This window comes from Lagenorhynchus albirostris, chromosome 4 (genome assembly GCF_949774975.1).
Source record: "Lagenorhynchus albirostris chromosome 4, mLagAlb1.1, whole genome shotgun sequence".
Lineage (NCBI taxonomy): Eukaryota > Metazoa > Chordata > Mammalia > Artiodactyla > Delphinidae > Lagenorhynchus > Lagenorhynchus albirostris.
Window position 1 is genome coordinate 17,202,290 of NC_083098.1, and position 15,908 is coordinate 17,218,197.

The 15,908-nt window shown below is 44.9% G+C and overlaps 1 protein-coding gene across 1 annotated transcript in view; it reads right to left on the reverse strand.

Moving 5' to 3' along the window:
* Positions 1 to 523: 523 nt before the first annotated feature.
* TSPAN5 (tetraspanin 5) overlaps positions 524 to 15,908 on the reverse strand; it is a 175,729-nt gene continuing 160,344 nt past the window's right edge. Inside the window, exons 3-8 of the mRNA XM_060147593.1 lie at positions 14,258 to 14,404; positions 9,765 to 9,935; positions 7,372 to 7,497; positions 5,317 to 5,364; positions 5,104 to 5,220; positions 524 to 2,676 (exon numbers count right to left, since the gene is read on the reverse strand). Coding sequence (XP_060003576.1) covers positions 2,611 to 2,676; positions 5,104 to 5,220; positions 5,317 to 5,364; positions 7,372 to 7,497; positions 9,765 to 9,935; positions 14,258 to 14,404 — 675 coding nt within the window. The 3' untranslated portion in view covers positions 524 to 2,610. The remainder of the gene's footprint in view (positions 2,677 to 5,103; positions 5,221 to 5,316; positions 5,365 to 7,371; positions 7,498 to 9,764; positions 9,936 to 14,257; positions 14,405 to 15,908) is intronic.

Genomic DNA, 15,908 nt, shown 5'->3' on the forward strand with positions numbered 1-15,908 from the left:
ACTGTGCATTAAATTTTCACGGGAACTTCTTAAAAATACAGGCTCTGGCTCTCCCACTCCAGAATTGCTCGGGGCAAGGTCTGATCTGTATTCTACGTGGTGCCCAGGTGATTGTGACCAGCAGACAATGATTTCAGAGACAGAGGTTTTCCTCCATCCCCAGCTCTGCCCCCGTCTCTCATCAGTCCGTGTCCAGCAGCACAAAGGGACCTTCCCCTCCCCAGCCACAAAATGTCCCCTCTCCTTTTCCCCTCTGAGAGAACCTGATCAGAACGGTGCCTTTCCAAGTGTCCTTCCCAGACCAGGAGCAACGGCGTCACCTGGAAACGTGTCAGCAATGCACATTCCGTTCTCAAGCTCCACCCAAGACCTACTAAATTAGAAATTCTGGGGATGGGCAGACCCAGTAACCTGTGTTTTAACAAGCTTTCCAGGTGATTCCAATGCACACTTAAGTTTGATCACCACTGGATTGGAGAATTTCACAACTGCAAGAGAGAATGAAGACAGACATAACTCCACGTAAGGTAGAACCAAGTTTATTAATGACAACCTTTAATTACAATCACTCTCAAGTGTAAAAAATAAAGGGTGATTAATTAAAATTTAGAACTCACTTGGACTTGCTGTTTGGCCTTTCACTGGATGTGCCAAAGGGTGGGAAGCTCGCCTGATTCTTAATCAACTGGTCAGGTGGAGTTCACTGGAGAATGAGGTAACAAACAAGACAAGAGTGCCAACTGGAGAGCTCAAGTCTTCTCCATGTTGGAATGACAATACGGAATGACAACAGTGGTGGGGGCAGAGATGAAACAAAATAATCTTACAGCCAGAATATGGAACGAACATCTCTAACTACACAGAGACACAGAAACACACACATGCAGAGTCATACACACCTTAACTCTGGAGCCTAGATTTTCAAAGAATTTTTGTCCTTTCTCTGAGCAGATGGACACATTCATCAGCCACAGCGATGCAACATGGGGCTGAAATGGAAAACCTTGCTAAGTTTCCACCAACTATGCTAGCTGGCTACCCAGTTCTGTGTTGGTAAGTGTGTCATCACCGTAAAATACACCTGTGGTCTTCCCAGTGTTCCACAGACTAACATCTCCTCCCCAGGGGGTGCGACATCCTGGTGGACCTGGATGATAAAAATCTGGGGGCAAAACTCGTCCCTCCCACCTGGAATGGGGGCAGGTGGCAGTATCTGGAAGTGTTTCCCACCTTGTGTCACAGAACACTCGCCCCATCAATGCTCTCCCCTCCAAAGAGTTTGTGCTTTGTTACCATCCTGATGGTGAGTCTGTACTAAGAAAAGAAGGAGCTCTGGCCATGCACGCTGGGTTTTTTTTTGTTTTTGTTTTCATTTGTTTTTAATAAAAACGAACTAAAACCAGAAGAAAGAAACCATCAGAAGCTTTGATTGTGTCCACATCATTTCAGAATTGGGTTTAATTCCCTTCAAAGAGAAAGACGGGGAGGCTGCAGAAGAGGCCACGATGATCAACCGACACGGTTCAGAGAGTGTTGAGTCCACAGAAGCATTTGCGACGGCCCAGATGGATCCTTCGCAGACAGGGAGGACACATCTCTAAAGGCTGTGAACCCACGAAATCAATGCTGACCGAATAACGTTTTTAAAGGTTTGTAGAAAAGACGGCAGGTAAAGGAGTTGGTGGATTGATTCACAGGTCATGCACGGAGATTATATAAAAAATTAATATTCGAGCTGAGTAAAAAAAAAATCTTTAAAATTTAAGAAACTGTATCATAGCTTTCACTTTTGGAAGAAAACAAAAACAAAAAAAACACCCACAACAAAACGAAACCCATAGTATTCCAGAGTTTCCAAAGAAGCCAACGACTAATTTGGTAGGCTGCAGTATTTACTACCTCTTCATTAACCTCATTTTCTCCTTGGATTTCACTGATAAATAAAGCTCAGGCCTACTCAGAAGAGAGATCTGTCCTGCTAAAATTCAGCATCATGAAGTGTTCCAGAGCCCTGCTCAGCACACAAGGAATATCCAACTTCTCTTACGAGGAGAAACTTCAGGAGAGACCAGACGTGCCCACACAAGTTCCTTGTTGAACGCGGTCACAAAATCGGAACCCAAAGGCAAGCTGTTTTCTTCTTGGGACCATGGTTGTAGCAGTTCCTTGAAATGAAACCACAGCCCTCCCAGGTAAGGGGCTGAGTTTTAGAAAAGACGCACTTCCTCAGGCCATGGCACAGGAGGCAGCCCTCCAACTACCGAAGCAGAGAACAAGCCTTTTCCACAAATTCCGTGCATCTGGGTCCCCCACCCTCCCTTTTTTTCTCATTTGGTAAGTATCCAACCGTCCAGAAATTCATGGCTACAATAGAGATTCACGGCGCAATGACTTTCATACTGGTTAATTTTTTTTTTTTTAATTCTGTCAGTGAGCAGCATTTCCCGGTTCTACCCCCCCAAAAACTAAGTTCTGATGGCAGCTCCATCAGGTGGGATCGCAGGATGCCTCTGTGATTAGGGTCCGTGCAGCATGGGTATCAGTTGGGCGCACTGGAGGGTCAGGAAGGCGGGGTCTGTCCAGTGTCTGGAGGCAGCTGTTGCAGGCGCTCTACCAGCTAGCCCTGACAGCTTCAATATCACTCACCAGGTTCTGGGCCAGGCAGATCCCAAAAATCTGGGCAAGGAAGGAAAAGACAGTCAAACAGTAGAACTTTTAACTTTAGATTAGGCTTTTCTTTGGCTACTGAATTCCATTTTTTAAAAATCTTTGATTTTTAAAAATTGAGATCGAATTCACATCCCACAAAATGCATCCTTTTAAAGTGTATCATTTATAGCGATTTTCGGTATATTCGTGAGGATGTGCAACTATCACCGCTATCTAAACCCAGAACATGTTCGTTACCCCAAAAAGAAACTCTGTACCCATGAGCAGTCATCCAGACCCCGCCCCCATCCCGACAGGCCTGGCAACCACGAAGCCACATTCTATCGCTGTGGACTGGCCTGTTCTGGACATTTAATATAAACAGGATCATATAATATATGGCCTTTTGTGTTGGTCTGCTTTCACGTAGCAAAATGTTTTCAAGGTTCGTCCATGTTGCAACGGTAGTTCAATCTCTTCGATGGCTGGATAACATTCCGTTATACGGATACACCACATTTTGCTTATCCATTCATCAGATGATGGACATTTAGACGGTTTTCACTTTTTGGCTATTGCAAATAATGCTGCTCTGAACATCTGTGTACTTTTCGGGTGAACATGTTTTCAGTACTTTTGGGCACATACCTAGGAGTAGAATTGCTGGGTCATATGGTCACTCTGTTTAATTTTCTCATGAAATGACAAATTGTTTTCCAAAGAGACTGCATCATTTTCATGCCCTTCAGCAATGTATGAGGGTTCCAATTTCTCCACCTCCTAACCAGCTCTTGTTATTGGTCTGTCTTTTTTATTATAGCCATCTTGATATGTTTGAAGTGGTATGTCATTGTGCTTTTGATTTGAATTTCCCTCACAGTTAACGATGTCATCACGAATAGTGAATGTGTATTTTCTTTGGAGAAATGTCTATTCAAATCCTTTGCCCACCTTTAAATTGGGTTTGTCCTCTTTTACTGTTGAGTTGTTCTTCATATGTTCTATATACAGGATCCTTAACAGATGTACTGATGTGCAAATATTTTCTCCCATTTTGTGGGTTGTCTTTTCACTTTCTTGATAGAATCATTTTCAGCACAGAAGTTTTTAATTTTGAAGAAGCCCAATTTGTCCACTCTTCCTTTGGTTGCTTGTGCTTTGGGTATCATATCTAAGAAAACACTGCCTAATTCAAGGTCACGAAGATTTACACCTTTACTTTCTTCTAAAACTTTTATAGCTTCACCTTTTACATTTAGGTCTTTGATCTGTTTTGAGTTAATTTTTATTTTTTGGCCAAACCATGAGGCTAGCAGGATCTTAGCGCCCCCCACCCTCAACCAGGGATCAAACCCAGGCCCCCTGCAGTGGAAGCACAGAGTCCTAATCACTGGACTGTCAGGGAATTTTGAGTTAATTTTTATATGTGATGTGAGTTAGGGGTCCAAATACAATCTTTTGCATATAGATAGCCAGTTGGTCCAGCACCGTTTGTTGAAAAGACTATTGTTTCTCCATTGAATGGTCTTGGTTTCCTGGTCAAAATATCAGCTGACCATAGATACAGAGGCTTTTTTGAACTTTCAGTTCCATTCCACTAATCTGTAGGTCCAACCTCATGCCAGTACACTCTATCTTGATCACGGTAGCTTTGTAGTAAGTTTTGAATTGGGAAGTGTGGATTCTCCAACTTTGTGCTTGTTAAAGTTTGTTTTGCTATTCTGGGTCCCTTGAATTTCCATATGAATGGTAGGATCAGCTTGTCCATTTCTGCAAAAAAGGCAGTTGTAATTTTGGTAGGGGTTGCACTGAATCTGTACATCAATTTCGGGAGTACTGTCACCTTAACAATATTAAGTCTTCCGATCCGTGAATGCGAATGGCTTTCCATTCATTTAGGTCTTCTTTAATTTCTTTCAACCATGGCGCCTCATTTGTGACCCTCTAAGTTAAAGGTATCACATCACCATAAGATGCAAAGCCTAGCTCTTGGGACTTCCCAGGAGGAAAAGTAGGTGCTCTCTTCCCTCCCAGCACTTTGGCAAGGTGGCCCAGAGAGAGAAAGGAGCAGAGCGTATCTGTGAAACTCCAAAAAGCCTTAGCCTTCCCACTGGGCAAGGCTCTACATCTGACCATTCCTGTCTGACCGGTTGTCACAATGCCACGTTACTGAGCCCATGGCAATGTTGGAATGCCAGCAGGCAAATACTGACCCAGTCAATTTCTCTTTCTTGAAAAGGGAAAAAAAAAAAAAAAAAAAAGGTTTCCTAAAGTCTTTCAGGACAGTAGCATCTAAAATCAGAGCTTCAATAAAATACAAACCAAATATAGTTGAGGTCTGTTCCCCAGCCCTCCAATGTGTCTTAAAAACTGTGAAATGATGGTGAATAAGCAAAGCTCCTGTCCTGGTGAGCGCTCTCCCAGGGCATCATTTCCCTGCGACATCCATCTTACCTGTAGCAATGCAATGCCTATGAAAATACCAGCCACAATGGTTAAGTTGTCCTGCAACCACTTCTCAAACTGGGGCACACAGCCTTTCGTGTAGATTACAATCTGCTGATCGACTTCCTTCAGAAGGGAAGAGGAGAGCACAGCATCACTAAGCAAGTTCAAAAGCTCCTCCAACACCCTTCGTGCTAAGCGACAAGATGAGTTTCCACTTACTGGTTTTTGCCTGGCATCATAGCCACACTGAGTGTTGATGACATCTTCCTGGTGGAGAAAAGAAACAGAAGAGTGAAATTCACTCTTGTCAGAGAGAAAGCCCACCTAGGGGTCAGCAGAAGACCCCTGTTAAGTGTTGGTCAGAAAATGTTTATTTGGGCACACAGACGTCCCAGGCACCATGTTAAACACCTTTACACATAATTCCACGGAATTATTATAACCATCCTCAGAAGTAGGTATTAAATATCCCTTCCTTTCCAAATGAGGAAAACTGAGACTCAGGAAATATCAGAAAGACTAGTAATTCCATTATGTGGAAGGCTCTAGATTCAAAGTTGATGATCTCAAGAAGCTTATGGGTTTAGGAAACTGGAGACATAAAAACCACAGTTAAAGGTTTCTTATAATTACTTTCATAATGACTATCTTCACTTACGATCTTTTGGGGGGAATTCTACTTTTGAATTTATATACTTGTATGTGATTTAAATGATTTTTCAATGAGAATGAATTATGTTGATAATTAAAAATGATACCCTGACCACACAGCACATGGACAGATGCCCTGAAATCTTACAGGCCTGATCAGAAACGTGGGTTCCGCTGCTCTAGGTTTGTTTATGTTTCCCCTCTGGAGGGTATGGGGTGGATTTTATTAGCTTAGCATTTATGGAATGAGATATCTCTACCCAGAGGATCTGTCGTTGAAAGAGGGACACAACACCTGAGAATCTTCAGAATTCTTCTGATGGAACGGTAACTCAGGGCAGGGGCTGGAGACGGAGAGAGCAGGGCTTGCATCTACTGCCTGGGTGGGCGCCCTGGGCTCTGTGCTGGGCGCTCTCTTGCCTCCCAGCCTCCTCAGAGGAAAGGAGAAGTGAGCTAGTGGGAAAGGCTGGCATTGCCGCTGAGGGCTCAGAGCAGGGCAGCGCAGTCCTCACCGACTCTGTCCCCTTCAGACCACCTCTGGTGGGCAGCCTACGAGAAGCTGTGCTTTGCTACCTCAGACCACTGTCCCCTCTTCTCTCTTTTTTTTAAATCGAAGTGTAGTAGATTTGCAATATTGTATTAGCTTCAGGGGTACAGCATAATGATTCAGTATCCTTACAGATGAACCACGCCCCCTTTTAAAGAGCCCCGCACCCCCCCTACCTTGCAGGGGAAAATCGGCCATGAACTCATCAGCGCCCACTCGGCTCTGCTCCTTGTGGGGAAGGGCGGGTCTGGGAGAGGACACCTGGGGACTGACCAGCCAGAGAGAGGCTGAAGAGGGCGGAAGGGCCAGGGGCACCTTCTCTCTCACATTCATTGTTCTAACCCTCAATTCTGGCTTTTAACTTATAGCAGGGGTGCTGCATTTTAAGCTGTTCTACCTACCAGGCACATGATTTGACTCAAAATACAATCAAACCTGTGGTAAAGAGGGTGGCTTGTGAACAGGTTTTATGTTTTTGTTTCCATTTTTTTGAAAAAAAGAATGACTGTAGTCATTCTGGCCCAGAGTCTGGGCAGCTGCAGTCTTCCTGCAAGTGGTCTCGTCCTATCTTGTCTCAAACTCTTCTGCTATTCCTAGGATTCCTTCGGAGCTAAGTCAGCAAGAAAAGGGTTACTAACCCCAAGCAATGCAGAGAGCTTCCACACAAGCCCATCCTTCTCGCAAAGAAGGAATCACAGGCAACAGAGGCAGCTGCCTGAGTCTAAGCTCGGTTCCATCACTTGCCAGCAATGTGAGCTTGGGAAAGTGACTTAAACTCCACGGGCCTTGATTTCACCTGAAAAGGGAAGATAATGGTGGCATCTGCCAGCGGGGATGTTCCAAACTCAAGCCAACACACAAAAAGGCTTAGAATAGGAACCAGCACGTACTGCTAAATTAATGTCAGGGATGATTACTCCTACTGGGAAGATCTGAGCACTAACCCCCCTACAGGAGCTACAGTTAGGAATAAGAGGGTAAGAAGAGGTTTCCAGAAAAAACCCACTCTGCTCATCCCACACACGCTCTCGGTGTGACGCGCGGAGCAGGCCAACGGGTTGCTGGCAGCCACTTACTGCGGGGTCTTTAGTACAGCAGGAGAAGGGCACGCCGCATCGCTCTCGACTTGCATTGGAATCTGTGCAATTGAAGTAAATATTTAGGTTCCAATCATCAGCTCCAAAAGCCCCACAGCACTGCCACTAGAGCAAACAGGAGAGAATTAGAACATCTCGACTTGGAGGCGACCAGGTGCCTACACTTGCACCCGCCAGGACGACCCACACCCAGCTTCTGCCAGCTCTAACCTTCTCTGTATCTCAGAATTTATTTTTAAACCAACTGAACCTAAAGGGCTCCTGTAAAAGCTTCCAAGGTAAGGCTGAAGGTTTGTAAGGATGTGTTGGTGTGAGACTTAGAAAACAATTGATGAGACCCGTGGTGTTAGGTGGAAGATGGGCAGAGCCTGAGTTGTACAGCAGGGCCCAGTTAGAGATAAGCAAGACAGAAAACAGCGGTAGTGTCTGAAGGAGGCAGCTGGGGTTGTGGGTAGATCTAGAGGCTTACTTTTTTTAAAATTTCCATCTCTACACCTGAACGTTTTTTTTTAAAAAATCCATTTTATTGAGGTGAAATTGACATACAATAAACTGCACATATTTAAAGTATACAATTTTATAAGTTTTGACACACTTATACATCATAAAACCATCACCACAAGCAAGACAGTGAACGTACTCGTTACCTTCCCCCAAGTTTTAGAGGCTTACTTTTCATTCTATATCTGTTTCTACTCTGAATTTTTATAAAAAAAGAGCGTGTATTTACATTTTCAACCTGAAAAAAATTCAATCATGTAATTAAAATATAATCCAACAAGATGTTCAATTCAGTGGGTCTTAAATGAGGCCTGATTCAAGGGCTGCTCCACCATAAGCCCCTTTGACACTCCCCATGCTGGACTAGCCCTGCTTCTCCAAGTTAAAGAAACATCAAGCCTTGACCATTTGAAGGGTTTCAAGACCAATAGCTACTTCCAAGTATTAAAGGCCATGAGAGAAAAGTGAAATCACATGAAATAACAGAATCTCCATATAAGGCAGACAGCATCTCAAGAGAACGTGTATCTGCACAGTCTTCCGACTCATCGAGTCCTCCGAGCGCTTGGGCTGTGCATCTCCAGTTTGCCTACAACGCTCCATCAGATTGGTCACGCAAACTGGTCAGCAATAATACTTGGCAAGGTATGAGCCTGCATCCATTATGACCCAACAAAACCGTGAAGCCTGCTGAGGAGATGAAACAGGGCTTAATTTCACACCCGAGGGACAGCAGGCTCCAGGACAGTCGTTGCTGTCACCGAACACAGGCAACACAATTCAGCTCACTTCCGAGCACCTAAGGAGGGCAGGGGGCCTCCCTCACGGCAAGCGCCGATGCAGCCCTCTCCTCCCTTTATCAAAGGGACCCCAGCTCACTCTGGAAAACTGTCCAACCAAGAGACAGCCACTGGTCCGCTGAGTTTCTGCGTGCCCTCCAGTTCTGCCATATACGTGAACGTCACGGACACGGCTCTCCAGGTCTGCTCACCTTATCCAGGTTTCTCAGTGCGTGCAAATAAAGGCCTGTCAGTGTGTAGGACGATAACACCTGAAGCCTGATATAAAACCATTGTACGTCTTATGAGAGTGGCATGATATCCCCGTGAGTTAAGTAGTTGCTACTATTATTCCCATTTTACTCTTGGGGAAATAGCTCAAGGTCCTATTAGCCCAAGGTCACTCAGCTAATCAGATTCTGGCACTAGCTGTGTCTTCCGAACCCTTGTTTATACCATCCTGCGTTGTGAGTGGGACAGGGCATCCGCTACTTCGTTCGCATCGCAGGGGCTGTCACGTCGTAATGTTGAGAAACCTGAGTGGGATGGCTCTACTCCACAGGTTCTTCACTTGTGAGAAGCCACCAAGGCTTGACTTTCAGTTTTAGCTGCGGGCGCTATAATAATATTTGGATAGGCACAATTCTAGGAACTTTGTGGATAAACATTCTATCGACTAAGTATATCATTATGAGCTATGAAGTGTGGAGAATGATCAAAAAGGGGGCCAAGGACAGGAAAGAACCCACATCTAACACCAAAGAACAGGGTTAAACCTATAGCAAAACAAGTCTTCAAATGTCCATAGGAATGGGCACCTTTGACTCTAACCTTTTTGCCTAAGAGTTTTCTTCCTTGTTCTTAGTAGAAATTGAGGTAAGTGAAAATAAGACATTTCCCGTTAGGGTACATATCGTGTACGCCCTAGAACAAGTCAGAAAATAATAAATACACAAGCAAACAGACAAAAACCCATGCAGAAAAGTCAGAGGTAGGTTCCAGCTGGCAGGTGCAGAAGCCAGGAGGAGTTTTCATTGGGGTCATCCTTCCGAGAAGGCTTTCAACTTGAAAATAAACCAAATTTAAACTTACATATTCCTGGGTGAAGTCTATGAGGTTTTGCAAATCAATGTCATCCCTGTACGCTCTGATGTTGTTGTTTATAAAGAAATACAGCTGGTCTTTGATCCAGTCTTTGAAAACAAATGCCAGAACCCCGGCAGTGAGCTCCAGGAAGAAAATGATTCCCAGGAAGACAGAAAACTAAAACAAAAGGCACACAGACAACAGTTATAGGGCTATTTTGATCCTATACAGTCAAATGCTTCCTTCTAAAAAGCTGTATAATACCATTGGGTTGTTACCCACGGCCCAAGCAGATAACCTTCAGTTTCTTAAGATTCATTAATAGAATATTACACTCCAAGAAAGGATTTTTAAAAATCACTTCATAATCACATCTTAGGAGCTCTGGTGTTCCATTTGGTAATTAACCAACAAAGCCCGTAAGCAGACGTGGATACTAGGAATTCCTCATTAGACCCACATTAAGGCCTAATGAATTTCTCCTGATGAATGCATTCGTCAGACGCCTGAACAACGACCTGCTCCTACCTCTAGTAAGCTTTTGGAACGCTGAAAGATAAATTAGCCCAGTATTTTAAGATCGCCTGTCATTTGTTACTGTGGCCTTGATTCTGTATGCAATACAGTCCTTTTCCGGATTCAGATACCGTGTTAACTCCCCTTTGCACCTGCGACACGGGGCAAAACAGCAGATGGGTTCATTTTAGGTGAAGAGGTCAAAGAGGAACTGGGTGGGAAGGAGGGGGCAGCTGTGACATGAAAATAATTTCCCATGATGCAAACAAAATGAAACCACTGGGCTGAGGGCTTTCTTGGGACAGCAAGCTGTGCTGGCTTTCCTTTGTGAAGCACCAGGCCCAGAATACTTTAAATAGCATCAACGCGCAGCCAGAGGAAGACTTCGGGCTGACGCAGACAACAGGAATTTAAAAGGAAGGCCGGAGACCATGGGTTGCAAGGTAAATTGCCCATAAATCTGCAGAAATTTCCCTTTCATCTAGAAGACCCAGAAGTGTCTCATCTTAGTCATATCAACGTCCCGCTCACGCCCATGGTTCTTTCCACTTCCTCCCACCCCCATGTTCTCACCCTTTTCAAACTATTTTGCTCAAGCCATTTACGAGAAATGAGGCTGTGAAGGACCAGAGGGTAAACGGCAGGCAAACTTCTGTGGACAAGGGCAGGAAGGGTGGCACTGGGGCCACCTGCTGAGCCGAGCTCCTGAGGGCTCCTGCCACCCAGGGAGAGGCTGGGGAGGTAGAGGGGCTACGGTCTGCGGTGCCTACATTCAGCGAGCAGACAGCATGCAGGCAACCAAGAGGAAAAGATATTGGCGAAGCGTGCAAAGGAAGCTACAGCTACTTACGAAAATAAAAGACAAAAATGGTTTATGCACTCAGCAAACACCTACTGAATGGCCCACAAGAGATCAGGCTCGGGCCTAGGTGGGCTTTGCAGAGGCAAGGATAAGTAGGACCACAGCTCTGCCTCCAAAGAGCCCACAGTCTTATGTGAGGGTAGGAAAGGACCGGGGGGTCAGGTCTTTCCACGTTAGATGTCAGTACATCTGGCAGTGTTTATCCAGGGTGCCAAGTGCCATTCTGGGAGGATGGCCATGAGGGAAGGGGTGGAAGGAAGAAAGAAATGCCTGCCAAAGTCTAGGACCCCAAGGTCTAGGTCCCAATTCCAGACGCTCCAGCTCAGCCCCTCAGGTTCCACAGAGCTCCTGGTCATCTGTCCTTGATGAGTTCACTTTAGAAATAGAATCTAAACAGTTCTTAACAATCATCAGTAGTACCCATAATTTCAAAGTGAGCTTTCCTCAATCTAGAAAAAAGGAAAGAAGAAAAATCCTATCACTTTCACACAATGCCTACCCCCCCGCATAAAACGACTCCCTCCTTTATCGGGTACTACTCTACACATGTAAATACGACAGTTATCACACTGTAGAAATGAGAGAATCATAGCTAGTTCACAGGCGCGCACATGCAAAGTAGCAAAACACAGGTCAGGCAAAGGTTTTAATTAGATTTTTGTTCTCACCTCTACCAAGGTGAGGCCCAGTCACCCTGGTAAGTTTTCTCATAATGTTACGTAATACATGTATCAGAAATTGAGTCCAAATTAAATTCTTATCAAATATTTGGCAGAAATCAGCATCCTTCGGGTCCTATGAGCTAATTTCCCCCGTTTCTGAAGGTGCAGAGACTGACTCCCAGGCTTCATCCAAGGGCCTCAGTCAGTCAGGAAGCTCCCGGATTTCCCCCCAGCAGTTCTCTTAGCCTTATGACATCAGATGTTTGAAGCTGTTTGGAGCCATGTTGACACTACTTCCTACTTCCTTCATAGCTCCTGCTTCAAAGCATATTCTAGGCCAGTTTTGACTGTTTGTACTAAATGGAGAGAGAGGGCATTTAAAATATTCTCCAAGACTTAAAAAAGCCAAGAAACAACACAGTTCTCTTCATTTCCAATGTGGGACTTCATAAATTAAGATGCCAATCTAGAGAAATGTATGTATTTCTGCCTGTTCAGTTAACTCTGGTATCTTCAACTACAAAAATCATCAACTATATTAAACAGGCTACCCTTATAAACTAAACTATATGCAATTAAGTCACATTAAAGGGGAGCAAGGAAACTAACGCTGATAAAATAGTGGCCAGTAGGAAGTATGATCTGTGGCCCAATGAGGCTACAGAAACGCTGAGTGAGGTGAGCTCAGGCATTTGGAAGTATCTCACACCAAGACGACTGGCAGGTTGGTAGGTCACCATCAGGGACAAAGCACTCCTGAGGGCTCCAGAGATCAAGGCTAGGTGAGGAATGAAGTAAGTGTGTGTGTGTGTGTGTGTGTGTGTGTGTGTGTGTGTGTGTGTGTGTGTGTGTGTGTGTGTGTGTGTGTGTGTGTGTGTGTGTGTGTGTGTGTGTGTGTGTGTGTGTGTGTGTGTGTGTGTGTGTGTGTGTGTAAGACAAATGGAGTCTTGGAAAACTATTCCCAACACAGACCTATGTATAAAGAACAGAGAACCAACTGCTCATTGAATTGTACAGAGCACCAAGCATCCCTTGGTTTTCCCTGTTAGCCTGAGTCACATGAACTTTCAGAACAGCCTCCAGAACCTTGTCGGAGGCAGAGCCGCCCAAATGCAAAATGAGCTATAGCCCAGGGGGCCAGTGAGGGGACAGCGTCTGCTCTTCTTAGGGCGATTCAAGAAAAGATGCCAGAGGAGATGCGGCAGAAGTGCGGGGGAAGGGAATCACATAGGGCAGGGCCGTTGGGACTAGTTCCGGTCAACGCTCTTGTTTCAAATGAAAATGCCGTTAGATGATGATGTGTCAGCCGAGGTGGAGAATGACCCTAGGAACAGGGGATATAACGCTAAGGCTGTTCTTCCAAAGTCCCACCGTCTTGCCTCCCCACAGGATGGTGGGGTTTTGAAAAATCATTTTTCTGTTCTTGGAGAGGGGCGTGGATGCTGTCGTACATGGGGCTGTGAGACAGACGCTCACCAGAATGCCAAGCTCGAGACAGACAGGCACACTTAGCTGAAGGTGACCACTGGCTACACCTACCAAACTGATTTCAAACACACACAAGTAAACACAGGCCATTTTGATATCTTGAGGAAGGAATCTCCAAAGGAAAAGGCTTTTAGTTTTCATTCTCGACTTTTTTTTTTTTGCAGTACGCGGGCCCCTCCCATTGTGGAGCACAGGCTCCAGATGCGCAGGCTCAGCGGCCATGGCTCACGGGCCCAGCCGGTCCGCGGCACGTGGGATCCTCCCGGACCGGGGCAAGAACCCGCGCCCCCCGCATCAGCAGGTGGACTCCCAACCACTGGGTCACCAGGGAAGCCCATTCTCGACTTTTAATACTTACCTACCCCCTGGTTAAACTCCTCCTCCAAAAATATTCATGCTAACAATGATCACACCAAATACCCCACAAGGGATCTAAAAATTATGCTGGTCACACAAAGGAGGCCTTTGCGCTGGCAGAGGACACAGGAGATATGCATTTACTGTTTCTCTTTATTCACCAGAACCTACTGCTTAACAGATTTAATCTGGACATGTCACAGACACTGTGCTTAGGTCTGGTTTCTCTAAACCAACTACCTAAACAGCTTTCTATTGACTATGTGCTTAAAAGAGGGGGCAAAAAATCATTCAAAAGAAGAAAACTAAGTGCCTAGATAGACCTACCTTAGTCCTAAAGCGATTTTAGGGATTGGAATGCAAACTCATGATATCCATGTAAAAAGCCTCCATGGATGGCATGGGGAGGGGCCAGTGCTGATATTATTAAGGAGGCAGGGGCAGAGGAGGATGGAGGGTGGGTATCTAGAAAGCCCTCCTAAAAGAAAAGCATTACCCAGGCCACATGCTCGCCAGTGCCTTCGGTACGGCTCACTCTTGCTGGTAGACAGGGTGTCCTTTTGATGTGAGATGAGAGTTTGGCTCTCAACCTGAGAGCAGAGTGCGGTACTTACAAACTTGAGAAGGAAAGTGTTTTCCCGTAGAGCTCCAATGCACCCAGCAAATCCCAGAATGAACATCACTCCTCCTACCACGAGGAAGAGCCAAACTGGGTCAAAGCCGCCAAGATCGGTGATGGAAGAGATGTTGGATAGAACTCCCTGGAAGCGGAAAAGAACACACAACAGGGTGCCAGGAGGCGGGGTCAGTTTTCTCTCATGAAAAGATGACTGCCACTGTCTTTCCCCACCCCACCCTAAGAAAACCTTGAGAGGTATCTGACTGCCACATCACATCAAGAAACACCGCCAGACAGAAAGAAAGAAAGAAAGAAAGAAAGATAGATAGGAAGATAGGTAGATAGATAAAACAAAAGAAAAGAAAAACTACTTTCCAAGGTCTAGGTGGGTTCATATTTTCGGTAAAACTACATAAAGCAAAGACATGACCCCTAGAAACCGTCCCCAGACCCTGTATGGAGAAGACGTGGATGTTACTTTGCTTTCTACGTCTCCAAATATAAGCGGTCTGAGTGAAAAACAGATGTGTAAGAAAGACATCTCTCAACACCCAAGAGGTGTCTGTCACTCTTACATCCCCAGGGCACGCAGATGCCAGACGAGGGCCACCTTCAAATCACTGGTGCTTCTCAGGAAATAGGGGAGAGCTGGAATCTTAAAGCTGACAGGGCAGCCAGTCCCAGCCACAAGCCCCTAAAAGTTTTCCAGGGAAAACTCACCTCAGGTCCACCCTTGAGCTCCCTGGGAGACCCTATCAGGCTCAGATTCCCAAAGCCCACCTGGGTGGTTTGTGCCGGTGGCTGTCCCACACTGAGTTATTAGCGTATTTCCTTACCCTCATTTAAGTGACTTAAAAATCAAAGGTTACTCCCTGGCTTGCAACCCGTTTGTTCTCCTGCCAAAAGGACCCAGAGTAATTTCATTTCTCCACAAACAATGCCACTTCTTTACAGAAATTTCTTCTCCCTTAAGTGTGATACCACATCAAATACCACCCAGAACCTAAGTTAGAAATTTTATGAGATGTTTTCCTCTATGATGGAAGGTATATATTTACTATTCATTCTTACAGAGGCCAGCTACTGCTATTTTGAAATTGTGGAGGTATGTGAGTCTTAAATACCCGATATCATCAGTATTTTATTTTCTTATCTTATTCAATTTCTTTTGAGCTCTCAAAATACCCCCAGAGTACCATGGTATAGTTTGCTGTAAAGTCTTAATATTAAACAATTTGTTTTCAAAGCATTCCCAACAACCTGGAAAAACAGGAATACTCATCTCATTTTATCCTTGAGGAAAACGGGACCCAGAGAAGTTTGGTGATTTGCTGAAGGTCACACAGCTATTGATTTTTTAGAATCAGAACAGAATGTCTACTTCAATAATCTTTCTCTACCAAGTGGAAGCTGTGTACTTGCTTCCCAGCACTTTTCAGTCAGTACTAATCAACACCTGAGTTTAGGGTTTCTATGTTTTGACCCATTTTAAGGTTGTAGGAACACTGAACAACAGAATTTTGTTTATAAGGTTTCTGTTTCTTGCAGGGGTGGGCGCAGGGTAGGCAGGAATCACTTTAAGGACAATAATAGGATACTAATAATAGAACACGTATGAGGCACAAAGGACTCCTAAAATGCACAAC